This window comes from Ylistrum balloti, unplaced genomic scaffold, assembly GCF_031769215.1.
Source record: "Ylistrum balloti isolate Yb309-2 unplaced genomic scaffold, AGI_CSIRO_Ybal_v1 Utg369926, whole genome shotgun sequence".
Classification (NCBI taxonomy): domain Eukaryota; kingdom Metazoa; phylum Mollusca; class Bivalvia; order Pectinida; family Pectinidae; genus Ylistrum; species Ylistrum balloti.
This window is the reverse complement of record NW_026782041.1, coordinates 731,492-759,096: the sequence shown is the minus strand read 5'-3', so window position 1 is coordinate 759,096 and position 27,605 is coordinate 731,492. Positions and strand designations below refer to the sequence as shown.

Sequence of the window (27,605 nt, the reverse complement as noted above, 5' to 3'; positions counted from 1 at the left end):
GCATCATTTAAGCTTACAGACAGTGCCAAATCCTGGCACAGTTTACAGATGTTTATGGAGTAGTCTTAAATGTAATACCCACATAACTTCAACATTTTATGTGAAATGTGGTCATGTTAACGTCATGTGAAATCGGTTAAAATCAATAATCAATTATCGATTAAAATCAGAAAGGTTTTTGACGAATTTTATTGATTAGATAATTGGCTGACTGTATGCTCAATATTCATAGAAAGTGAAAATATTCTCTATTGCTGTAATGTTTTCCTTTTTTTTTTGAACTTTAATTAACCTAAAATACCTCACTTACCTAGAATTTGCATCAAAATGAATATAATTGGCAATTTGCATCTAAATTATGCATCATATGAATTTGGTTTTTGCTGAAACACAAGAAAATATTAGGCACATATGATTGATTATAACAAATTACAATTGATCATCATCATCCCATTTCTTCCTCAATGTGTGGAATTAACTTTTACTATATTTGGAGACCACATTTTGATACAAGAAACTGCAAAACATGCGGGTCAGATGTTCCGTCTGTCCTCATGTGGTATCCACTGTGCGTAAAATGTTGACATTTCAAACTTTTTCTAAAGTTTCATTGGTGGGATTAAGCTCCAACTTGCATGAAATGATCCTGAGATAGTCCTGACCAAGTGTTGTTATTTTGGATATACCTGAAATCCAAGATGGCTGCCATCTTGAAAAAGATATTTTAAACTTCTTCTCCAGTTCCACTGGTGCCATTGAGTTGACAATTGTTGGGATTGTTAAGTAAAGGTAGCCAACAAAGTGTTGTTATTTTTGTGCAATCTAGGTTTACCTGTGCAAAACCTATTTCAAACTTTTTCTCAAGTTTCACTTGTGGGATTAAGCTCCAACTTGTGATTGTTTTGATAATTCTGTCATTCATTTTCCAGTGATCACTTCTAAACCAGAAGTCGTTAGTTGTTTATTATTTATTGTTGATATTCATTTGCTGTTTTTTTGTGTCCACAGGGTCGACACCTAGATGATGTTACTTTAGTGTTCCAGGCACACCAGAGACAGTTCATTGTCGATCTCACACTAAATAAGTGAGTACCCTTCGTCATACCACTAAATAATAAAGTGTCTGATTTTTGACTCACCAGTATACCTTAAAACTATGAATAAGCAAATATGAATACATGGTCAGTTATTTCTTTTTTTTTTATGATAAATTGGTCATCGGATGTATAACTTAATAGATTATGTTAATTTTTATTTACATGTTGTACTTTATACAAGTTGTGTTACTGATATTGAGGCTTTGGAATAATTATCTTATAGGATTACCTTGTTTCATTATCTTTTAATTATCAAGTAAAATTTCAGTTAATGTCTGGATTTCATTGCTGTCAATTCCCTGATAACTAATGTTTATTTTGCTATGCTGATTAACATTGTTCACAAAACCCAAATTCTAAGAACATTGTTCATAAAACCCACATTCTGAAAAGGTTTCAAACTGATTTCAGTGTTGGTATAGTATTAGATATTGGCGGATGTCAGCACTATCAGACAGGAACAGTGTGGGAGCACTTAATACTTTTAGCAGTTAGATCAATACAAAATACTCATTTCCACGTGAAGGAGAAATTTTGTGTTAATTGGTATATATGAATAAACGCTGCCAGCTAGAGCCTCTGCAGGTGATTAAGACTGCAGCTTGTGAAATAGGACAACATAATTCACTTCTCGGGAACAACCTACTAATCTTGAATTATTGCACTGACTACAATCAATAAAAGCCATATGAATGGATGTTGTATCTAAATGACAAATCTTAAAAAACTATATGTTTTTTTATCTGAATCAAACCCTTTTTTGTTTTTGTCTGTAATTTCCAATATCTAGTATGATTTTTCATATGGCTCGTTACTCTGAACATAAAGGATTATAACTCTGCCGTTTGAAATTATGGACCTTTTTAACTTGCACTAGGTATTATTTTTACTGTGACAGAACATCTGCTGAAAAAACTGGTCTTCAAAAAGAAATCCATTATAAACTGTAAGGATCATATTTACGTTTCTGAAGAAATAGATATTTGAATTATATTGTCACTCATTTGAGTGGTATTCATCTAGCAGAAACCCCATGCATACATGGTAATTATAAGAAGCCCACACATACTTGTTGCTGTCTGAATTAGAAAGAAAATCCTATGCCATTGTCCTGCAATAAGCCCACTTTTCATTTCAGTAATAATGACCATAACTTTAGCATATATGGTACTTGCACCCATAAACCACTTTTGGGTCAGAATTGATAGGGCAATAATTATAAGCCCACTTTGGTTCAAAATTGATAGGGCAATAATAATAAGCCCACTTTGGGTCAGAATTGATAGGGCAATAATTTTAAGTCCACTTTTGGTCAGAATTGATAGGGCAATAGTTATAAGCCCACTTTTGGTCAGAATTGATAGGGCAATAACTATAAGCCCACTTTGGGTCAGAATTGATAGGGCAATAACTATAAGCCCACTTTGGGTCAGAATTGATAGGACAATAATTATAAGTCCACTTTTGGTCATAATTGATAGGGCAATAACTATAAAACCACCTTTAGTCCAAATTGATAGGACAATAATTATGAGCCCACTTTTGGTCAGAATTGATAGGGCAATAACTATAAGCCCACTTTGGGTCAGAATTTGTGGGACAAAAAGCCCAATTTGGGTCAGATTTGGTATTTGGTCCTGTGATTATTGCAGGATAAATTTGTAATACACACAACTGTACCACCATAAAATGTTCCCTGTACACACAATTATACCACCATAAAATGTTTGCTGTACACACAACTGTACCACCATAAAATGTTCCCTGTACACACAACTGTACCACCATAAAATGTTCCCTGTACACACAATTACCCACCATAAAATGTTCACACAACTGTACACACACACACAACTGTACCACCATAAAACACACAACTGTACTACCATAAAATGTTCCCTGTACACACAACTGTACTACCATAAAATGTTCGCTGTACACACAACTGTACCACCATAAAATGTTCCCTGTACACACAACTGTACCACCATAAAATGTTCCCTGTACACACAACTGTACCACCATAAAATGTTCCCTGTACACACAACTGTACCACCATAAAATGTTCCCTGTACACACAACTGTACCACCACACAACTAAAATGTTCCCTGTACACACAACTGTACCACCATAAAATGTTCCCTGTACACACAACTGTACCACCATAAAATGTTCCCTGTACACACAACTGTACCACCATAAAATGTTCCCTGTACACACAACTGTACCACCATAAAATGTTCCCTGTACACACAATTATACCACCATAAAATGTTCCCTGTACACACAACTGTACCACCATAAAATGTTCCCTGTACACACAACTGTACCACCATAAAATGTTCCCTGTACACACAACTGTACTACCATAAAATGTTCGCTGTACACACAAAAATGTTCTGTACACACAACTGTACACACAACTGTACAACCATAAAATGTTCCCTGTACACACAACTGTACACACACAACTGTACCACCATAAAATGTTCCCTGTACACACAACTGTACCACCATAAAATGTTCCCTGTACACACAACTGTACTACCACACAACTAAAATGTTCCCTGTACACACAACTGTACCACCATAAAATGTTCCCTGTACACACAACTGTACCACCATAAAATGTTCCCTGTACACACAACTGTACCACCATAAAATGTTCCCTGTACACACAACTGTACCACCATAAAATGTTCCCTGTACACACAACTGTACCACTATAAAATGTTCCCTGTACACACAACTGTACCACCATAAAATGTTCCCTGTACACACAACTGTACTACCATAAAATGTTTGCTGTACACACAACTGTACTACCATAAAATGTTCCCTGTACACACAACTGTACCACCATAAAATGTTCCCTGTACACACAGCTGTACTACCATAAAATGTTCCCTGTACTACCATAAAATGTTAGCTGTACACACAACTGTACCACCATAAAATGTTCCCTGTACACACAACTGTACCACCATAAAATGTTCCCTGTACACAACTGTACTACCAGAAAATGTTTCCTGGTCACATTATCAGTGGTAGTGAAATATGCTACAGTTGTTCTACATATGTTGAGTGTCAGATTTTATGAGCTTGAGTTGCTAAAACAGGACAAGTAGAAGCTATATAAGTGGATGATGGTGATGAGCTCTATTTTAAGAGCTGAAAATCAATATAAATTTTGCTGATGGTCTATAACTCTAAATGGGGATGCTATTTAAAGTGAAATAACTTCTTCACATTAGGCCTGTTTGTTAAAGGAAGGTGTTTTTAGGTATTTCTAGAACTGTATGCTAAGTCTTGGTCTAAGTTAAGAAAATTTCAAATACAACATATATGATTTTATAATTTATTGCTGCAACCTATTTAGAACATTTGTATTTCCATAAGATGCTTTTTTTGATATCCCATTGATTTCAGCATTTTCTTTTTCTCCACAAAACTCCTGAGTTTTGTATTAATTCATGTTAAATTATCATATTCACATAAAAAAACAAAACTGTATACTGTATTATCATAACATATGTGATCATTGCGTGATCAATAGAACTCAAATATGGTGAGGAACAAATCAATTACAAATGCTATTAACTAGAAACTTATTCAAATTGGGTTTTTGATAGAAAAATGTCTATTTTAGCACTATTGTTTGATGTATATCAAATCACCTAATGAAATTGGCTTCTGAATCTGCCTCAAAAACTGATTAATATACCGTATTATTCTGAGATGAATTATTCGGCTAAGATATAAACTTTCACTAATTCTATTGTGCATTCTTTAAATTATATTGTACGTGTTGTTAAAATTATAGGCCTTAAGTGCAATTGATATTTAATTTGATACATTCATTATTCTCGTTATTCACTAATATATCTCAAGGGAAACATTGGTATACACTTTCAAGGTAGCATGAAATTAATTGATAAGAATATTTGATATATAAATGGTTGAATTCATAAGTATATCCCTAAATCACTTGCACCTTTTAGATATGCTTAATGTACATTAAGATCATATAAGTGTACATAATATTTTTTTTCCACTACAGTGTATTTAGAAAAGTTGCCATGATAAAAGTTCATATACAATGTAAAAGGTTGATTTGACAAAAATTAATTTGCAAATATTGCCATATCTTTCTATATATTGCAGAATGGTAATAATAAAATCAATAAACAATTCTTCATTAATAAGTAACATTTTGCCATCTTTCTTTTCAGACATTTGTTTTCCAAGGCATACATAGAAAAAACCGTAAAGGACAATGGTGACCATGTATATAAACCAGCAAACCATGTAGGTGTCAGCTGTCATATGGTAGATGTCGGAATTCAGATAGAAAATAATACAAATGCATTTCCTGTTACCTCATCTTTTGTCTTTAATATTCAAGCCTACTTTCACCTTTCTGAAAATTACTATGTACCAGATCACTGTTGCAGAATGCTAATTTTTTGAGGGGAGGAGGGAGGTCTTCAGGTGATCAAATGTCCCAGCTATTAGACAGTCTCGTCCAATAACACTACTACCACTCTATATAACTACTTCCACTGATGATTATGGGTACTGAAATAAAATAATTTTAGCTCCCACATAATTCCATGATGGAAACCATCTTTGTCTGTTTTATGTTTGCAATTGTCTAATTCAAGCAATAGGAAGCATTTTGATACTGTTTTGTAGATATCCAACCATTGTTTTTACCACGGTGCCTTACGGGATCTTCCAAGTTCTATGGCAGCTCTCAGCACATGTGGAGGTATTAGGTAAGTGGATTCATTTAACTTTGATACAAAATATGGCATTCTTAATGCATGCAAACTTCAGAAACTTAAAAAGTAGCTAGATAGTTGTCTGTTCTGCCATAGATATCCTTGTAATAAATATTTTAATGACATGTTGTGATATCATAATTATGGATGATGTCACACAACCTTCTTGGTAGAGAAATATGTACCGTTGACTCCCTGTCTTGTTTTGAATATAATATCTATTTGAATTACAGAGTTTCAAATGATATAAGAAATGTTTCAGTTTGGTATTGTTTTACAACACAAAACCATCATTACAGATACAAGTGTCCTCAATTAGTGTTTGTTTTTGCAGTGGGTTTGTAACTGTAGGCCGTGAGACTTACCATGTGGAACCAGAGGACAAGGCTGTACCAGTCTCGATCAAAGTCTATAAGGAAGTGACACAGGGTCCAGATCCAGGCACCCACAGTCATTGTGGTAAGTGACTACTGTAATGTTATTTAAGTTCATAATTACGTAATTGATCATATGTGAAAGTCACAGGTACAGCTTAAATCTGAATCACATTCAAAGACCTACCAATGTTATAGCTGATTATGAATCCTCAAATCTCACAATGGTAATTTATTCGCCATAAAGACTTTTTACATCTAAAAACCATAGTTACATTTTGTATTGAATGTATAGGTCAGTTAAACAGCTTAAGGACTCAGTTATTTATTTCTGGATTCCTGGTCTCTTCTGCAGTAAAATGTTAAGGTTATTTTGAAATCTTCCAGACTTCTGGACTTGTGGTATGTATTTTGAAGCCATCTTGACAGTTGGATGAATCAGTCTGTTGACGACTATCTGTGTTATCTTGTAAATGAATCCTCTGAATGATATTGAATTTTCTTTCACCCAGAGTCGGATGACAAACAGTCTGTGTTTTTTGTCAATGGCACAGTCAACAATTTGCACAGAAAGGAATTTTCCCAAAGGGTAAGACAAATTTCTCATCAGAATTAAGGTTAAAGAACATGTTTCTGACTTGAGTTTTATCTGATAAGCCAATTCATTTGTCAAAATAAAATTTGTAAACAACACTCATTGTTACTTTTTTACTCTCTTTATGACTGCAGGTGAGAAGAAGCATCAGGGGTCCCTATGACGGCAATGAGAATGCTAGATTTGTAGAACTTTTCATTGTGAATGACCATCGCACTGTAAGTATAGCATTTTCAAACTTTCTGGTAGTGCTTTCTCGAACAGTATGTTAAGACAGAGAATACCAACATCAGTGGAACCAAATACAGTTGTATACTTGATCAGTAAATGTATGTGGATTAATTAATATCATTATAAAACAATTTGACAGTTTCAACATTTCTTTTTCAAAGCCAGTTTATCATAATGACAAATAAATTTTTATTTTTTGATTTTTAAATGATATATAATTATTGCAAAACATTTCAAGACAAGAAACATTAAAACATTTTCAAATTTTTGAAAATTAAAGGAATACATTTTGGAAGGTTGCATTAAGTGAAATCTGTAATCATTGATTTAAAAACTTCAAATCTGGACGCAGGTAAAACTTTCAGGTATTAGGTAGAGGTTGTCAATACGGGGCCTGTATAAAATCAGTTTCAGTTTGTTAGGATCTCAATCCATTAGTAAGCATCTTGCATCACATTGATTTCTTGTTAAGATTGTGTCAGGAAAAGTGACTCGCTGATATCTGGATGTGGAAACGTTCAATAGATGTTATCAATAGAGAAACAGTGGTTTGCAATCATAATTGGCTTAGAGACCACCTGTCTATGTCCGCTAATGTCTTCAACTGGATACAAATTTTTGTGTGGACCATTTTTGCTTGAGGCATTTTAAAAACAGATTTCATTGTTTTGAACATGACATATCAAATTAGATCTGTTTACATTGCAGTTTGAACGACAGGGTCGTAATGAGCAAACACTGATCAGGAGATCTCAAGACATTGCAAATATTGTTAGCAGGGTATGTATCACCTTTTCATAAAGGGCACAGAAAAATGTGTGTTTTATATTTATATATGTAGAATCTGTTGCTTGTTAATGATCAAATTAGTTTATCTCAGTCCTCGACTCTTTGAGGCTTCAAATGACCAGCCCTATTTTGAGACTCAGACAAATGGTGGTTAATCTTTTTCTGCTGCATAATTTTATTGAAGTTGCATTAAGACCTTTTATTGTTTTTATTTAATTTTTTTTAAATGGCCTAAATAACCTCCCTTCTTAGTTATGTCTCAGAAAGAAAATTGGACATAATGTCACTTTGTGCCTGATAAAGCTTAAAGGTATCAGACAGATCAGAGGAGACTGAAAAATCTAGCTCTGGGTAGTGTTTAATGTGTCTCACAGTTGGTAGAACATTGGACTGTACAAACTCAGTTGAAGATCCAGGATGTGTTGTTTCGACAATCCTAACTCTCAACTGTTTGCGTTTCTCACACTGTACCCCGCTTGCCTTGGATGGCATGCAATAGCACTCCTGTATATTGTTCAATAAGGTTGCCATCAGCTTCCACAAAAAGATCCAACACAGAATGACTTCTGCTGTGACAATAAACATAGCAAAATACCAAAACATTTCTGTATGTGAAAACTGAGAATCTGTGAAAACCTATGTGGTCAGACAGGTGAAGCCAGCATACCTTTACATGTCCTATCAGCCAATCAAATCATATGTACCAGGGTGAAAGGCAAATGTGTTACCATTGTGCCACCCTACCACTTATATTTTTGTTTTGTTACTGTTGTGAATGTGTCAGTGCCCTCTGTGTTGGTTTTAGCCTTGAGTTTTGCAGAATTTGTTTTTATGTACACACATGGTATCTGTAGTTTTCAGTATGTGAAAGGGACACACCAATTGCAATCTCCCTATAGCTACATATAGTGTTAACATATGTTAGTAATAAATTTGATATTATCACCTGAAATGTTATCATTCTTGTTCAGATGAGAATGTTGATTGTCTGACCTGAAGGTCTTTGACCTATCCACTGGACCAAATTCCTGTCGAGATTAAGGACACATTGTCTTGAGAGGGTGCTGTACCAGACATACAGAAATAGTTAGTCCAGTTGAGGGCACAATGAGGATAAAAAAGTCTGCACTCACTGACCTTCCTACTAATCCACTTCAGATGACAATGGTCCTGTCACTCCCACAAATCATAAGGAGGTGTCTCAGATAAAAGGAGATTATGGATGTGGGTCTGACATCATAAAAGAAATGACTATGGATGTTATGATTTACTATAGTCATTACTTTTGTATGATACAATTAGGGGAAAAAATGGGGGGAATTAAAACAGGCAGTACAAATAGTGCAGCATCAAAAATAGAACCTTATTTTACAAAAAGATAATCATTTAGCCTCTCTTGAAGTTTGTCATATGTATATATTTCAAATTTTAAGATGCAGAATTGATCTGTTTTCATATTAATGTAAATGTACGATTCTTTCTTCTTATTTGTGACCCTGGAGTTTACCTGGTAAAGGGAATACCTGAAAAAGAAATCATAGGAGAATTTTTCAAAAAGTTTGCTTAGAAGATACTGCACATTTCAATGTCAGAAAATAACTTTTCAATATTTTCATGCACTTTGTGATTGTGCAGATTGTCAGTCCAAAACTGGAAGTTTGGAAATGTTCTTATGATTTATTTATCACACATAGATAATTATATAGTATATGTAAATTAAATACAAAGAGGAGGAAGGGGGGAAAAAACCCATTATTACAGCAACAGTTCAAAGTTCCTTTTTTGGCATGCATATCTCACCTATTTGAATGAGTTTATATTTATGCTTTTCTAAAAGTATGACATGTTATTCTTTAATGATATGTTTTTTTACCATCCCCAAAGAATGTCTTATGTAGGTTTTTAACCTATACATATTTAAATCTGATGAGATGCACACTTTTTATATAAATTAGGGTACAATAATCTTAAGATAGTTACTGATGTGTATACTCTAGCTTATTTTCTGATTCAGGATCTTTTTGATCCTCTTCATTAGACTATAAAAACATATTATCTTTATGAGTTATAACATACCCAAGATTCTATCACGCAGTTATTGAAAGTTTGAAAACTTGACTGATTTTGCCTCTAAATATTCACAGAGTGTTTCTTATATTGCCAAACTTAGCTATTCATATTCATAATTTAATTGAAAGTTTTACAAAAAATGCCTGATATGAGCTGCCAACATCTAAAAGATGTACAACTGTATTGTCCTATTAGAGCTATTCCTCCTGGCTGATCAGTGTGTTTGAGTAGGAGTGTGGAGACCTTCCTTGTTTCCACAATCATAAAGTGCACAGGACACAAACACTCACACTTAACTTTGATATCAGATTCTGCTCTGTAACAATCAATGCTCTTTAGAACTTCCGTTGTTACTGTTGTATTGCACTGATTAAATACTTCAACATCAGAATATTGAGTGTTTTTGGTCATACAATTGGAGTATCATCTAATCCTACATCTAAACAGCTGATTGGTCTATTCGCTGAATATTATCGTAATCTGTTGTCCACTTTCGATTCTATGTACATTAATAAAGTTCCATGTTGTGACTATGCACAAGTGTCTGAAGAATTCTGGTCTGATCTAAACATTACACATAACACTGACATATACACTGACAATATTGGATATAGAGCACATAATAATTATAACAAATATTGCATGGTGCTGCAGGCAGTTATTACTTATAGAAACATGCAATATTTTTGATACCAAATCTAACCTAACATTATTTTTCACATGGCTCTTATCTAATACTAAAATCACTTTTGTTATACTATGCATGACTTTGGGATGGCAGTAAACATAAGAATTCAGTTTTTCAAGATGAAAGATTTGATGTTTTTTAAACCATACAGTCAATTACAGAGATCCTCCAGACTGTATATGATGGAGCTTTTATTTGTGATATTAATATTAATATTACATATACGATTTCAGGACTCATTTTCTTGTGTGTATTATGACATCTGAGTGTATTCAACTGGTCTGTTGTCCTTGACGCCAGGTCTTATATACTATAACAGTGACTGGAGCATAAAGTAGAATGATATAAACACTGAAACAGATGAGGTACAATGAATAGTTCCAATAGAAGAGTTTCTTAAGAATGCCATAACATCTATGTATGATTGAATTTCAGGAATTGCAAGAAATGAAATGTAAAGTGTTGTTTATTTTATGCCTGTTATTTTCAATGCACTTCACGGTTGTTTTGTAGCTCTACCGTCCTCTCAACATTTACATAGCTTTGGTTGGGGTCGAAATATGGTCCGAATCTGACCAGGTCACCATATCACCGTACGCCAATTCTTCACTGGAGAAATTCCTGTTGTATCGTAAACAGCGCATCAACCCCTACCATCAGAATGATAATGCTCAACTTATCACGTAAGTTTTACTTTTGATATGGCTGGTCCATTAAGATGTAAAATCCGAAAAATCGATAAGAGTTGTCAAAGTCATTCAATAATACATGTTATCATGATTTCATTAGCAGGATTGATATAAAAAAATGTTTGTAAAGGCCATGGGGAATTTTGAAATGACAGAAATACTGTATTTTCTAGGTTATAAGTCACACCGGTATATAAGCTACAGAGCTGATTTTTACCAATTTTTTTTATTTGATCCTTATATAAGCTGCACTGGAATATAAGCCACATGCTTTCTTACAAAGTGGTAACCGTTACGTTGACCAAAGTTTGTTGATATAACAGAAAACAGAGAGCAATTTATCCAGATCAATAGTGAAACATTTAATAAGGTTTGCAAAGGAATTATATACAGATAATCCTTTATTTCATTGATGTATTTCAAAAATCGTAAAATAGCAAATATTGAACTCGTTTGGCTTGGGTTCCTTTACAGATTGTCAACACACAGATATAGGGCCTGACGATACGTATGGTTTACAAGAATCTGTCCAGCAGTGTCTGTACTGTTAAATATTAATGATGGCCTTTACATGCTGACCAAATTCTTATTGTACAGTTGTCTTAATTTACTCAAAATGTTACCAATACTGAAATACAACCTTTATTAAGAGCTATTGAATGAGAGATATAAAACTGTTCATAGATATTATGGATAATATCAATTAAAAACTATGTTTGCAGGGGTCAGACATTCAATGATGGTGTTGTGGGGAAGGCCATCAAATCTTCCATATGTACCCATCAGTATTCTGGAGGTGTAGACATGGTAAGTGAAATAAACTGTACCAAGGTCTGGACAACTACATGACAATATAAATAAGATAGCAAGTGCTTAGATCAATACCTGGCTTACACATGACATTTGCCATATTGAATTTCATGTTACAGTCAATTTCAGAATTGTTGATAATAAATGTTGCTTTGTTGCTGTCATTTGATTAGTTTCAGTGGAATGTAGGGTTTAAGTTAATACCAGTAGGCTATGTGAATTATTTAATTGCATTCTATGTGTCATGTGAGATTCATTTCTTCCTTGTACTTCGGAAAATCTACCATAATAAAATGAGCTTTTGTGTCATGCTGATCTAATGCCAGACACATTAGGTGATAACATTCAGCTATTCTTAATCTAAATTTTATAACTGTCAGAGTGAAAGAAAACATCTATGTTGCCGCTGTTTTATCGCCTCAGATAAGCTTAGTAGTTTTGAAGTAGATTTTTAGCTCACCTGGCCTGAAAGTGATACTGCGACGCCCATCGTCTGTCAACTTTTACTTTATGTTGCAATTATTCATGAACGACTGAGCAGATATTAATCAAATTTGGTTTTAAGTATCCTTGGGGAAAGAGGAACCAATTTTGTGTAATTGATGGGTCTAGCCCCCTCGGGACCTGAGGGGCTGGGCCCAATAGAGAAAATCTGTCAACTTCTTAAAAATCTGTCTTGTTGTTCAGGAATTGCAGGATATTGTCCCAAATTGGTCTTGCACCTTCAAAAATTCATTTAGATCATTGGTTCTTTGAAACAGTTGTGATCCCCACTGATTAACTATAGCAGTGTAGAGAATCAGAAGATCAACACAATCATAACTGATTGTCTTAGGGTCTGGTCCCATTCAAGGACAGATTATAGCTTTGAAGCCACTGAGATTACCTTCCCATAACTTAATAGCATTGCTGGACATCAAGAGAATGACAACTGATCTCTTTCCCCACCCCTAGGAAATTTCAAGCTGTATTTGTGAGACAAGGCACATCAGGGGAAATGTTTTCCTTTTAAAGAAATGTAAAAGTTTGCATTATTGACTTAAATATCCAGGCAAGTGATACAGGCCCTCTGGACCTTTTGTTAGCTAATCTTCTCAAAGCACAAGTGAGCTTTGGCTATAATGCATCATTTGATGTCCAGTCTTAATTTAGCATGAACTCCCCTTTCAAGCAACTTCCTCCCAACAACAAGAGGACCAGAGTACTAATGATATTGGGCCAGTATCACGCAGAGATGAAGGAATACCAAAATTGTTTCAGTGAATGGCCTTGACCCACTTTCAAAATCACAGTGGTCAAATGTGTTAAAATCTTTTAACAACTTCTCCATAACCAAGAGGCCCAGGGTGCTGATATTGGGCATGTAGCATGCTTGGATGAAGTTTTAGCAAATAAATGATCTTTACCCATTCTCAATGTTACAATGGCCATAGGTATTAATTTATTTTAAGGAATTTTTTCTATAGGCAAAGTTAAGTGGTATTTGGCCTGTAGTTTAAATGAAGAGTTACCATTTTTACCTCAAAGGACCTTGACCTCTAATGATTGTCACAGAGGTTAAATGATCAAACATCTTCAAAATACAAAAAATGACATTCAAAAAGGTAATTGTCTTCATTGGAAGAAGTTCCATAATATTTGAAAAAAAACAATTTTATAAAAGATAATTTGTTAAATTGCTTATACATTAATCCACCCTGTAGGCCTCAGTTGTAAAATGTGTGTGAGCAACATTGAGTGACAGATTTAGACCTCATTTTCCCACTAAAATATTTTGGAGAGAAGATGTTGTTTGTTCATTTCACTCAAACAACTAGTGGTAGTGAAATGTTTGTAGTGGTGAAGCCATCTTTAGCTGGTAGATATTAGACCTTGATTAGTCCACTCTCATTCCCAGTGTAATTGTGTATGTATCAGCTGCATGGTTCTCATGTTTTATATATGACCTTTTGTCATGCAAAGGTGAAATGTGTAAAGATATCAAGTTTGGAGTTTATATCTCTATCCAGGTGTTTAATATAATGAAAGCTTAACAAACTTTATGAAACAAATGTTCTGGTATGATACCTCTGAGCATGATAAATGTACATTATACAAATTATCTTTTCTTCCTGTTTCAATTTATTAGCATCAACATTTTGTTTAGAAATCCGGCTGAAATGGTAAATGAAGTATAGGTGGTGAAGCTGACAGTTTGGTAGCTGTTTCTGATGACACTGGAAGCTTGATGTTAGAAGTTATTTTGTTTCTTTTAGTCTTCATCACAACATGGCAGATCAGGCATTTACTTTCATACCTGATTGTCACTCCTTAGGAGCTGTTACAAGGGTTTTCTGAAGGTTGTTATACATGATAGAGCACTTTGCAAAGATTATTAGCAATGCCTTGAGATGTATTATAAAGGACTCCTGTGTGGATCACTCCAACAGATACTTCTTACAGATCATATGTATTGATCTCTCAAAGGGATACACAACCCAATGGATCACTCCAAGGAATACATTACACAGATCACAACACAGATCACTACCAGGGACACATAACACAGATCACAACACAGATCATAACACAGATTACTACCAGGGACACATAACACAGATCACAACACAGATCACTACCAGGGACACATAACACAGATCACAACGCAGATCACTACACAGATCACTACACAGATCACTACCAGGGACACATAACACAGATCATAGCACAGATCACTACCAGGGACACATAACACAGATCACAACACAGATCACTACACAGATCACTACCAGGGACACATAACACAGATCACAACACAGATCACTACCAGGGCCACATAACACAGATCAAAACATAGATCACTACCAGGGACACATAACACAGATCAAAACATAGATCACAATACAGATCACTACCAGGGACACATAACACAGATCACCACACAGATCACTACACAGATCACTACCAGGGACACATAACACAGATCACAACATAGATCACTACCAGGGACACAGATCACAACACAGATCATAACACAGATCACTACCAGGGACACATAACACAGATCACAACACAGATCACTACCAGGGCCACATAACACAGATCAAAACATAGATTACTACCAGAGACACATAACACAGATCAAAACATAGATCACAATACAGATCACTACCAGGGACACATAACACAGATCACCACACAGATCACTACACAGATCACTACCAGGGCCACATAACACAGATCAAAACATAGATCACTACCAGGGACACATAACACAGATCAAAACATAGATCACAATACAGATCACTACCAGGGACACATAACACAGATCACCACACAGATCACTACACAGATCACTACCAGGGACACATAACACAGATCACAACATAGATCACTACCAGGGACACAGATCACAACACAGATCATAACACAGATCACTACCAGGGACACATAACACAGATCACAACACAGATCACTACCAGGGCCACATAACACAGATCAAAACATAGATCACTACCAGAGACACATAACACAGATCAAAACATAGATCACAATACAGATCACTACCAGGGACACATAACACAGATCACCACACAGATCACTACACAGATCACTACCAGGGACACATAACACAGATCACAACATAGATCACTACCAGGGACACAGATCACAACACAGATCATAACACAGATCACTACCAGGGACACATAACACAGATCACAACATAGATCACTACCAGGGACACATAACACAGATCACAACACAGATCACTACCAGGGACACATAACACAGATCACAACACAGATCACTGCCAGGGACACATAACACAGATAACAACATAGATTACTACCAGGGACACATAACACAGTTCACAACATAGATCACAACACAGATCACTACCAGGGACACATAACACAGATCACAACACAGATCACAACACAGATCACTACCAGGGACACATAACACAGATCACAACATAGATCACTACCAGGGACACAGATCACAACACAGATCACAACACAGATCACTACCAGGGACACATAACATAGATCACAACACAGATCACTACCAGGGACACATAACACAGATCAGAACATAGATCACTACCAGGGACACATAACACAGATCACAACATAGATCACTACCAGGGACACATAACACAAATCACTTGTATTTTTATCACTCCCAGAAATTCATAATAATTTTACTAATTTTGTCCAGTGATAGCTCACCAGACCTATTTCTTTTGCATCACCCTTAGGATCATAAACAAGATTAAATTATTTGGTATGTGATTCATACATATGAATTACATGTGTATGTTTGTTACCTATGTTTCAAAAAGAGACAAAGAAAATACTTGCCAGTCACTCTTAGAGACCAATAGTTTGATGACATGTACTAATTATGCTGTATTAGCCATTTAGATATGACTATTTTTACTTGAGATATTCTTTTCTTTTTCAGGATCGTACTAGGATAACCCATGTGGCCACTACTGTTGCCCACGAGCTGGGTCACAACTTTGGAATGGACCATGATAACTACTCTGTATGTCGTTGTAAACAAGAGAAGTGCATAATGGCGCCTACTAGTGGAGGGTACATGTATTTTTATGATCTTATTTCAGTATGGAACAAGATGTATTATACTCAGATATTTTCCGAGTGGTTGTTGCAGTTTTTAGGTCCAGTGAATTGACTGAATTTTGATCTGATATTGCGCAAGTTGATCTACTTGTGGCTAAACTAATTTCTTGACAAGCAAAACAGTATTGTAGGTGTTAGTACTTGTCAATTAACATTGGAACTCCAGTAAGAGACATATTTGAGAAGGCATTTAGATGATTCTAGCGTTATAATTTGTACTCTGGTTATCATTCCAGGTCCCCAAGTCCATCTCAGTGGTCCACCTGTTCTAGAGTTGCAGTCATAGAGGCATTTGACCTTGGTATGGACTACTGTCTAAAAAACATGCCAGAAAACCTGTATGAGGGACCGGTCTGCGGGAACACATTTGTGGAGGAGGGAGAAGAATGTGACTGCGGTCTGGTGGAGGTACTTTACTTTTCATATTTCCAAGTACTGCCATGTAATAGAATGGACAGCTTGTTATGTACTATAGTACTTATGCCATATAATATGTTAATGGGTACTTTCTTTCACGGTTTAAACCTGAGACATCATACCATAAGGTTTTTGTAGATACCATATATCTATACAATTGTCATGCGATTCATCTGCAGTCTTTTTTGTCGAAATTCATTTCGTGAATTGTCTATACAGGTTTTTTTTCTGGAGGTTCTGTGGGGTCAAATATTGGACCCAGTCCCAATTAGTTTACTCCTTAAAACTTCCTTTCCAATAGATCAATTATTCAAAATATTGAAAAGGGTCTTTCCCAAATGAGTGGGAAATAGCTCTGCAGTAGCTGTGAAATCAACAATTATTTTTCACTTTTAATTATGTGGTAAAATGATACAACTGTTACATTTCTTAAAATTCAAATGAATTAAATCAATATGTGATATGTTTATGACTGCAGGACTGTACTAGTAAGTGTTGTAATGCTACAACATGTCGACTGAAATCTGGAGCTGAGTGTGCCACAGGAAGCTGTTGTAACCAAGACACTTGCAAGGTATAGTTGTATGCCACAACCTAATTATTTTTACCTAGAAAGCAGAAACCACATCAGGGAATTATTTTGTCTCTGATTATAGAATTTGAAGCTGAAGTTTTATTTTAAATTTGATACTGTTGTCTTGAGTTTTGGTAGCTTCGTCAGGCCAACACTTAACCTCTCACTGGTAGTCAGGTTTTGGTTTAATACAAAACGTTAATTCCTTCCTTGTTTCAGCCCAAACCTGCTGCTACCCTGTGCAGGGCAGCCATGGAGGAGTGTGATCTGGCAGAATTTTGTAATGGAGAATCTGAGTACTGTCCAAGTGATGTGTATCTCCAGAATGGTCTCGCCTGTAAGGACAAACGGGTAAGTTGTATGTCTCTCTTGTAAGGACAAGCACTGTAAAAGAAAGCATATGTTTCATAAAAAATATTTCTTTGAAGTTAAGATGAAAATGTCAAAGGCTGTAAATGTAGCAACAAGCTTTAATTGTATGTTTTACAGTCATACTGCTACCAAGGCCACTGTAAAACTCACACAGACCAGTGTCGTATGTTGTGGGGGTCCACTGGGCGTGTGTCTGACCCAATCTGTTTCCAGCATCTTAACACTAATGGAAGCAAACATGGTAACTGTGGATATGATTGGAAAAGGGAGCAGTACTTACGCTGTGATAAAGAGTAAGTCATGTCATTCACTGCTTATAGTTATAAACCAATTTTCTACACAGAAGTATCAAAGAAAGCTTATCAGCTTTTCATTTAATTGGAAAAAAGTGCTAAATATTCTCAATTCTACACTAGTATTTAATTGTCACATTTCAAGCTAATAGATTTTCTGATACTTTTCATAGATATGATTTAATACCATCGTTTTTTAACCCTAATTCCAGAGACACCTTTTTTTAAAGATTGATTTTTTTAATTGCAGTGACGTGATGTGTGGGTTGCTTCACTGTGTACATCTGAATGAGAAGTTAATGTTCTGGAGAGAGAGTCTAGCTAAGGCTACTCCAGCCACCTTCCTCACCAAGGGCAGAGAACGATATGTGTGTCGTTCAGTCATCCTGGATGTTGGATTAGACATGCCAGATCCTGGCATGGCACCAGATGGGGCTAAGTGTGGTGACAAGAAGGTACATGCAATCAAAACACAAAGGAATCTCATTCATTTTGATGCTGTTCTTGTTTCAACTAGCTTTTCTGTTACTCCATCCACCATTCAGAAGTGCCTGAATTAACAGGATCTTAATGGTGTTTCAAAACAATTTTCATATTGGTATTGTTTTCATTTACGATGGAATCTTATTTTGTCATTTTCTTTCATATATATATATATATGTGTGTGTGTATATATAAATAAACATCCTCTTTTTAACTTTGCAGATTTGTCTTTCTAACAAGTGCACTCCACTCAGCAGGCTGCAGATTTTGCCCTGTCCAAACTGTCATGGCAATGGGGTATGTATATTCCCTTACTTTGATGGTTATATCTGTGTTTTGCAATCTTGTTAATTGTTACTAAGAACAGTAGATATTATCTGACTTGTGAAAAGAATATGGAACATCTACACTGAAATCTAATAAAGATATTTGAAAATAACAGTAAATCATTCTTACCTTGATTTCCTACACTGAAACTGTGTCCTTTTGCATAGGAATCAGAAATTAGAAATTGGAATCTCACAGAAATTTGAAATGAAAAATTAGATACAAAGATTTTTTAAAGGTAATTTTGTGATGCGTTTATGATTTGTAGGTTTGTAACAGTATGGGTCAGTGTCACTGTAACGAGGGGTTTGGACCACCTTATTGTAATGGCCCTGGACATGGTGGTAGTACACACAGTGGACCAATGAAGACCTTAGGTAAACCTCTCTGATCATTGTGTTTAGTTTATAGATCCCCTCTGTGTAGTAAACATTTATAATTGGTGATTTATTTTATATGATATCGGATCAAGCTATTTCAATTTAATGTTTAACCTCATAAATATGAGCTCTGATAGGCAGGAAATCACATGTAGCCACTGTAGGCAATTACTGGGGAATAGTTTTGATTTCGATCTGGGAAATTATTATTGTTATGAAACAAAATTTTAACTTCATTTGCAGTACTGGGAATGTTACTTATTACTTATTACTCCATCCATGACAAGTTCTTGTGGGGAAAATATGATATTTTCTATAGGCATTTAAGGTCAGGCATTTTTACAACCACTGATGTCCTTTTCAGTGATGCTGGTTGATTATCGGGATGATCACTTGATAGCAATTTACTTGATATGGTAATGATAAAAAACTAGAAATCTTTAACATATGAACTATCTGGAAAATAAAAAAGATTGTTTGAATTGCCTGGGTAGTAGTGTAATTGGATAATGAGGTTTTACATTGTGTTTTTTGTATTGTTGTACTTAAATTGTATTTACTATAAACTGATTATAGTAGAATATTATTTTTCTCGCACTGCCAATAAATGTTAGATATGAGAAAGCAAATGCACTATATACTTAGATGTCGGTTGAACACTTTTTTTTTTTAAATGTATTGAGATATGGATTTGTCTAGTGCTGATATCAAAATTTGATAAGTACTAATTAACATTAACCAAATATGGACACAGTTTGTCATCGTCTCAAACCTTTCTGACTTAATTGTAAAATGGTGCATTGTATACCCCTTGGTACATGCATTCTTCAGGTAAGTAGGGTCATAACCAAGCTATGGGTCATCGTAGAAATTAAGCATTTCTAAACATGCAACATTATGTGCATTGTTAAATGGTTGGAGAAGTGGATACTTCCATCAAAACATATAAAACTTCATTCTCTCATTAGACTGAACAATTTGGGTTACCTGAACATAAGTGCACAAGGTTTACAGCTAATTTGTGACCGGTGCATATGCATGAAGTCAAAATGCAAATTAGTGATGGTCATAATTGTTGTGAAGTAACTAATAGATCTTTTTTTTTTTTTTTTTAAATACAGTATTTATGATTTACTATGGCTAACAGACATTCACCATACAATTGAAAATACAGAATGTACCGTAATTGTAACATGGTCAGGGTTACAGATTTTCTAGGTTTTCCTTATTTTTCTTATTGATTTCAGTTTTAATATTTTACCTTTGTTGAATCTGTTTATAATACAGTAATAAATGTTAATAGGATGTTTGAAATTGTGATTGATATTCCTTTCAAAAGTTATTAAGAAATTTCAGTAATTTAGGAATAAAGAGTATATTCAGGAAATGTTATATGTACTTAAACTTTGACTGACTTTTGATTATGTGGTTACAAATCGGTACTTTGTAGTATCACAAGATGTCCAGGATAAAGGTAGGTCACTACAGAAAATACATCCATCGTTTCTCCCATCAACTTGGACAACTAGCTTTTATTTTTGAAAATTGTCAGCAAGCTTTATCATTTGAAAATAGAACAGCTAGTGTCTCAATTTTGCAGAAAGCTTTGACAGCTAGCATTTACATTGGAAAATTAGAAAGCTTGGCTTCTGTATTAAAAGATATTTCAAATACCAGCAAATGATCTTAGAAATTAGACTACCTTATTGGTAAGCAAGATTCATTATAATGACTCATTATAATGGAATCAAGCTCTTATATTAACCTAAACCTAGGAGCTATAGCTCTTCCATAAACGGAAAATTCATAATTTATATATTTTATATAACTATTAATTTTTGGAAATTTGTACAGCTGGTTCTATGTACTTAAACACTTATATTTGGAGAATACATATTATGAAACAATCTTTTTGAAAGTTTTGCATCAATAGATATATTTACATTTGTAGTGCTTGTAAAATTTATTCCATGGTCATCATGAAAGACACGTTAGTAAGATTTTATTCAAAGTAGAAAAATAACCCTTCTCCCTGCTGAAAGTTTTTGTAGTCATATGACAGTTAAGGCCCGTGGGCCTCTTGTTTAACTTTATTTGTTTATTTTTTATAGGAAATAGTTCAAACCAGGTTAGAATTATTAGTTTAAGATGACAATAAAATGAGATGCACATATTGACCTCAACTGACCCCAATGGGTTGTTGGGTGGGGCAAAATATGGGTCAAATTGACTGTTTCAAAAATCTTCTTAACAATACGGAGATAATGTAGAACTAAATACCCTTCATAGTGTCTTACAGTGCTTTGTGAAAATTGTGGAGGGGTAAAATTTATTGTATTTTATATAGAAAAACAACATTTTTGAGCATAACTTTTTTATTTTCTCTCAGAAATAGTTCAAACTTTTTTTTTTATTAGTATAAGCTGACAGTTTGATGAGATGCACATATTGACCTTGATTAACTCCCAGGGGCTGATAGGTGGGGTCAAAAATGGGTCAAATGGACTGAAATTCCAAAGATGTTTCACTGTTCCTGGACGGAAGATTTTATATAGACAAATACAAATCTTGAATGTAATTTCTTTTTATTCAAACTTGGTTAGAAGCATTTGCATGGGACAGCAGTTAATGTATACACAATTAACATTAGCTGTCATGTGTACACTATAGTTAAAGTTACATTTTTTTAACTCTTTTTTTAATAATCATTTCTAGGAAATGCTACAAGAAGCATTGTGATTTAGGTGACTGTTAAGGCCCCCTTGGCCATCTTGTTTTCTGTTTATGACTAGTGGTTAATTATATGATTGTGATATTTATTGGACAAGCGAAATTTGAGATCAAGTAATTAAAGTTACCAACACATCTAAACTTCTGTAACTATACAAATTAAGGAAAGCAATTCAGCTCCACTCAAAATAATTTTAGATTGATAATATACAAAAGTGGTTTTAGAACATGAAAAAAAAATGCTACATAGAATTTAAAAAAATAACTCCTTTTACAATGTCAAACTTGTTTTACCCTTATTGTACCAAAATCCAGTCTTTAATTCCATAAATAATTGTTCACTCTGTAAGTTGGGCACAGCGAAGCATGAGAATGAATTTTATTGGATTGGGTTTTTTTCCTTCTATGTAACCATCAACTTCTGTTGAGGAAGCCATGTAATCGTGTCAGGTTTTCCTGGTTTTATTTTGAACACTTTTTTTTCCTCTGTTGACAGATTTCGGTGATTTTCCCGTCTTATATGTATTTATGTATGCAGTTTTGAGATTATATGAGAATCCTTTTTTGAAGTTTTTTTCTGTTTTTTTATTTTCATTTTGCATTTTATTGTTGCCATTTATAATTTCATCAAAAGTAAATGTCAGACATATGCTTATTAGCTATCAAGTAAAGCTTTAATAAGTAAACAGTGACTATGGTGTATATATGTTTAAACAAGTGTTATTTTACACTTTACACCATAGTAGTATTCAATATATAAGTACTTTACTTTTGCTTATTGAAGTGATATTTCATTTTACACTAGCTTGTCCCATTAGTATGGTAATACACAGGTACAACTTTATATTAAGTTTTAGATCCAACTGCTTGTAACAGCTAGGAACACCTATTCCTACAATATACATGTTCATTTATTTCATATCTTTCTCTTATAAAATTTTTAATAGCTTGCTATTAGGTTTCTATTTTGCTAAACACATTAGAGTGTTTCTATGTCTTTAATATAAATCTCATTTTTGCAGTTCAAATAGGATATTCTGATTAATATGGGTTTGATTAGAAATATCTTGCCCTTCAGAGAGTTTGAAAGATGGCATAAATATTATAATAAAATTTGATTGAAATATATAGATGACATATAGATTCTTGAATATGTTTGCTTTTAAAAGATAGGCCAAAAGTATTCGCAGTATAATAATATTTATCGATAAGCTTGGATGATGTTGATATTTATATTTTACTGTCAGTTCTGTTATATCAAGAGTGAAGTCAGGAATTTTGAGTCTGTAGAGTTGCCCTTGTCAACATTTGAGTTTATGATTAAGGGTGATCTGGTTTTAAGAGATAAAGAATCAGGTCTGTAGATCATGTGATCTATTAAATCATAAATCTAAATCTGGAAAGTTAGAATAATCTTGCATTACACTTTCATATCAGTGGAATTGATGGAAATCTTGTGAAGGCAAAAGTTTTAAGGTAGAGCTTGATAAAGAAAACATTGAGTCAGTAAAGTCAAGGTTGATCTTAATTATCTTGTAAGACAGAAGTTTGATGTAAAGTCAAGGTTGATCTAAATTATCTTGTAAGGCAGAAGTTTGATGTAAAGTCAAGGCTGATGTTAATTATCTTGTAAGGCAGAAGTTTGATGTAAAGTCAAGGCTGATCTGAATTATCTTGTAAGGCAGAAGTTTGATGTAAAGTCAAGGCTGATCTAAATTATCTTGTAAGACAGAAGTTTGATGTAAAGTCAAGGTTGATGTTAATTATCTTGTAAGGCAGAAGTTTGATGTAAAGTCAAGGCTGATCTAAATTATCTTGTAAGGCAGAAGTTTGATGTAAAGTCAAGGCTGATCTGAATTATCTTGTAAGGCAGAAGTTTGATGTAAAGTCAAGGCTGATCTAAATTATCTTGTAAGGCAGAAGTTTGATGTAAAGTCAAGGCTGATCTAAATTATCTTGTAAGGCAGAAGTTTGATGTAAAGTCAAGGCTGATCTGAATTATCTTGTAAGGCAGAAGTTTGATGTAAAGTCAAGGCTGATCTAAATTATCTTGTAAGGCAGAAGTTTGATGTAAAGTCAAGGCTGATCTAAATTATCTTGTAAGGCAGAAGTTTGATGTAAAGTCAAGGTTGATCTTAATTATCTTGTAAGGCAGAAGTTTGATGTAAAGTCAAGGTTGATCTAATCTTATAAAGACAAAAGTTTGTGTCATAAACTTAAGGTTAGCATATAAAGGCCAAATTTTGAGTCAGTATGAAGTTGGTCTTGTAAAGACAAGATCAAAATTAGTAGAGTTATTGGGATTTTGTAAAAGCAGTAGCTAGAGTCAGTAATTAAGGTAATTCTTTTAAAGACAAAGGTATGTAGAGTTATGACATAGTAAAATTAAAAAATATGAATTATTTTTTGACCTTGTTCTATTGTGATGTTACAGAGGACAACAGTCTATTGATCGGGATGCTAGTCTTCTTTGCCCTCTTTGTCATCCATTGTCTCCTCTGCCTCCTTGCCTACTATCACAGAGAGAAACTGACCAAGTGGTGGAACCAACGTGCCTCTGCTCTCAAGTACAGGTATGTATGCAGAATTACTCATAGGGAAAACAATTCATTAAAGAAGCCAATTATTTTTGCGTTCTTTATGTTTTCCTGTTCTATTTTTGTTATGTGATTGATATTTAAGCCAATTATGAATGAAAGGTTTTAGAAAAATAATCTGATTACTAGAATAATGACTGTAATTATTTCTTAAACACTTTTAATTACAGTGTACCATCTTTGCCAAGCATCAAACTGGCTTCTAGGAACAAAAGACAACCTCCTCCTCCTCCACGTCCCGGGGCAGCAGTTGGAGGAGGGGCACGGGAGCCAAAACAGACAAGTGCTATGATGAGAAATGGAAATGTTTCTGTGGAAATTTCCTCACCAGTATTACAGGATAGCACTCCAAACCAATCACAGTCCTCTTCTCACACACTGAAGATTGGCAAAAAGCCTCAACCACTGCCAGCCAGAAATGTCACTGCCCCTAATACAGAAGAGCCAACACAAAGTGAAAAACCCATGTCAGCATTCTCAAAGATGATCAACAGATCTGGGGACTCATCATTTCAGTCATTTTCAAAGTTACTTAACCGATCTAAAGAAAAGGAATCACCAAATTCATCTCCAAAGCCACCACTTAAACAAGTAACATCAAATCCCTTGTTTCAACCCACAGATCCCATAGTAAAGAAGGATTCTTTTAATCGTGATCGTGAAATATCAAAACCTGTTTTAATCAGCACAACAGATCGCAGGTCTAAAGCCTTTGTAAAGGACCATAGTTCAGACAATTTTGAAGAAGATCATGGATTTTCATTTGCTGATTCATCAATTTCACCTCCACCACCACCTGCCCCTCGTCAGGCTCCTCCACGCAGGAATAAGTCAGGGAGGGCTCCACCTAGACCCACTTCTCTCCCACCACAGCCACTCAAAGAGAAGCTCCGTAAAGAGGAAGAGAAACAACTCACTAGAAAATCTGTGGTCGACCCTGGAGCAAGGTCACCTCCCCGGCCACCACCCCCTAATGTAAATAACCAATCACAGTCTTTCTCACAACAGCAGGAAATGCAAATACAGCCAGTAAGTTTCAGTAACCAGGGTCGTAGGTTGAATTTGAATCCAAACTTGCACAACAGTAGAAATGCCAGCAATTTTGATGAGCCCATCCCAGCTCCAACTCCACGAGTTTTTATAGACAAAAGTCGAATTAAACATGACTCCAAGCCCAGTGGACAATCATCTTCCAGCAAAACTAATGCTGTGGCAAATAAAAAACCAGATAGACATCCAGCTGGTGAATCAAAAGCCAACGGTAGAGTTCCTTTATCTACAAATGCTACAAAGACTTCTTTTGATCTTAAAGGCAAAAATGTGTTGCCAAGTAACAACAACAACAATAATTTATCATCTGACTCCAGGTCAAATTGGAGGTCAGATATGACATCACATAAAAACAATATACCAGAGCCTGCAACAAGAGGCTTTCACCATATACCAGACAATAGATCAGGTAAGAAGTCAAATGACCAAAAACCTAGACAAAAAGGGGATGTGTCCCAACCCAGACAAACAGGCGATGTGTCAAAAGCACGCAAGCCTTTGCAGAAATCATCCACTCAGTCACAGAGTCGTATACGTGAGACTGATATAATTGACAACAATGCCAATCCTGAAGAGGGGTCAGGATGCGTGGCTGAAATTAAGGCCATGTTTGATGAGATGGACATTGGGCGAAGTCTGTCTGATAGCCCAGAAAAAGAGTCAACTCCTTCTCCTGTATTGGCTAAGGTGACAAGAAACAATTCGGGGTCAGTAGATCGACCCAAACCACCACCTAAACCAGGTCAAGGTTCAGCCAAAGTCAAACCAAGTCAAGGTTCGACAAAGGTCAAACCAGGTTCAAAGGTCAGAAGTGTAAATGTTTAATATTTTGTGACAACTTGATTGAAGGAAAATGCTATGAGTGATGGAAGATATATCCTCAGTTTAAAGCAACGTTTGACTGTTTAAAAACTTTCTGTGCTCTTGTTGCTGTTTTTCTTGATTCACTGTAAAAAGGTAACCACTGAGTTTTTTTCAGATTGAATTAGTTACTGTTTTGATTTGATTTGCTCTCTCACATTCATCCACAGTGTATCTGCATGGTAAACTGAAGAAATTGCTTCTCATGTCGTATGAATGATATCATTATACAGTACTATCTAAATAACTATATCACATTAAAGAGAATCAGGTCATACTATGTTATTGTACATTATTCTCACGTATTTGTGATAACGTGTGGTAGTTTGGCCAGTATATTTTCAACTAATTTACTTCATAAAAAGGAACAATGATTTTTGGTGGTTAAATAACTTGAGAGTTATTAAAAACATGGGAATTTTAAACTTCAAAAATATTTTTCATTCATTCATATAAATTTATTCTTGTATGAAAATAATTTTTGAAGAAAGCAAACTACAGTAATCTTTTAATTTGTATTTAAATTATAGGAGTAATATAGAGGTTTACAAAATTGATGTAAGTGGGATTGGTAAGAAAAAGGCAGTTTGACAAGCAGTCATATTGTAATTATAAGATTATGTCACCAGACCCAAATATTTTAAATTGCTTTATGTAATTGGTGAACAGAATAGTAAACAATGCTTTTGATAATAAGTTTAAATGTAGATTAAGATGTTTTACCATAAAGCAGTGTGAGGGAAATTTAGAGCCAGATATGAGAGA

The 27,605-nt window shown here is 34.7% G+C and overlaps 2 protein-coding genes across 3 annotated transcripts in view; both read left to right on the top strand.

Moving 5' to 3' along the window:
• Window positions 1-27,605, top strand: part of LOC132546977 (nuclear pore complex protein Nup107-like) — a 168,064-nt gene that overhangs the window by 104,160 nt on the left and 36,299 nt on the right. The window contains exon 1 of one of the 2 annotated variants that reach the window (XM_060210712.1): window positions 1,062-1,085. The exons of the other annotated variant lie outside the window; for it this stretch is intronic. The gene's annotated coding sequence lies outside the window, so the exon portion shown is untranslated. Of the gene's footprint in view, window positions 1-1,061; window positions 1,086-27,605 lie in introns of those variants that run through there. 2 annotated transcript variants of the gene reach the window in all.
• LOC132546997 (disintegrin and metalloproteinase domain-containing protein 12-like) lies at window positions 527-26,804 on the top strand. The gene is made up of 20 exons (XM_060210732.1): window positions 527-532; window positions 1,009-1,085; window positions 5,331-5,406; window positions 5,794-5,876; window positions 6,217-6,341; window positions 6,769-6,845; window positions 6,986-7,069; window positions 7,791-7,862; window positions 11,143-11,312; window positions 12,041-12,125; window positions 16,575-16,708; window positions 16,993-17,164; window positions 17,652-17,747; window positions 17,967-18,098; window positions 18,237-18,412; window positions 18,663-18,867; window positions 19,118-19,192; window positions 19,491-19,599; window positions 24,767-24,905; window positions 25,100-26,804. The coding sequence occupies exons 1-20, from the start codon at window positions 527-529 to the stop codon at window positions 26,802-26,804; spliced, it is 3,798 nt and encodes a 1,265-aa protein (XP_060066715.1).

Bases quoted from the DNA above. Each gene is read 5' to 3' on its own strand.
- LOC132546997 (XM_060210732.1), top strand. The intron at 7,070-7,790 runs GTAAGTATAGCA...TTTACATTGCAG, and splicing joins TTGTGAATGACCATCGCACT to TTTGAACGACAGGGTCGTAA. The intron at 11,313-12,040 runs GTAAGTTTTACT...CTATGTTTGCAG, and splicing joins GATAATGCTCAACTTATCAC to GGGTCAGACATTCAATGATG.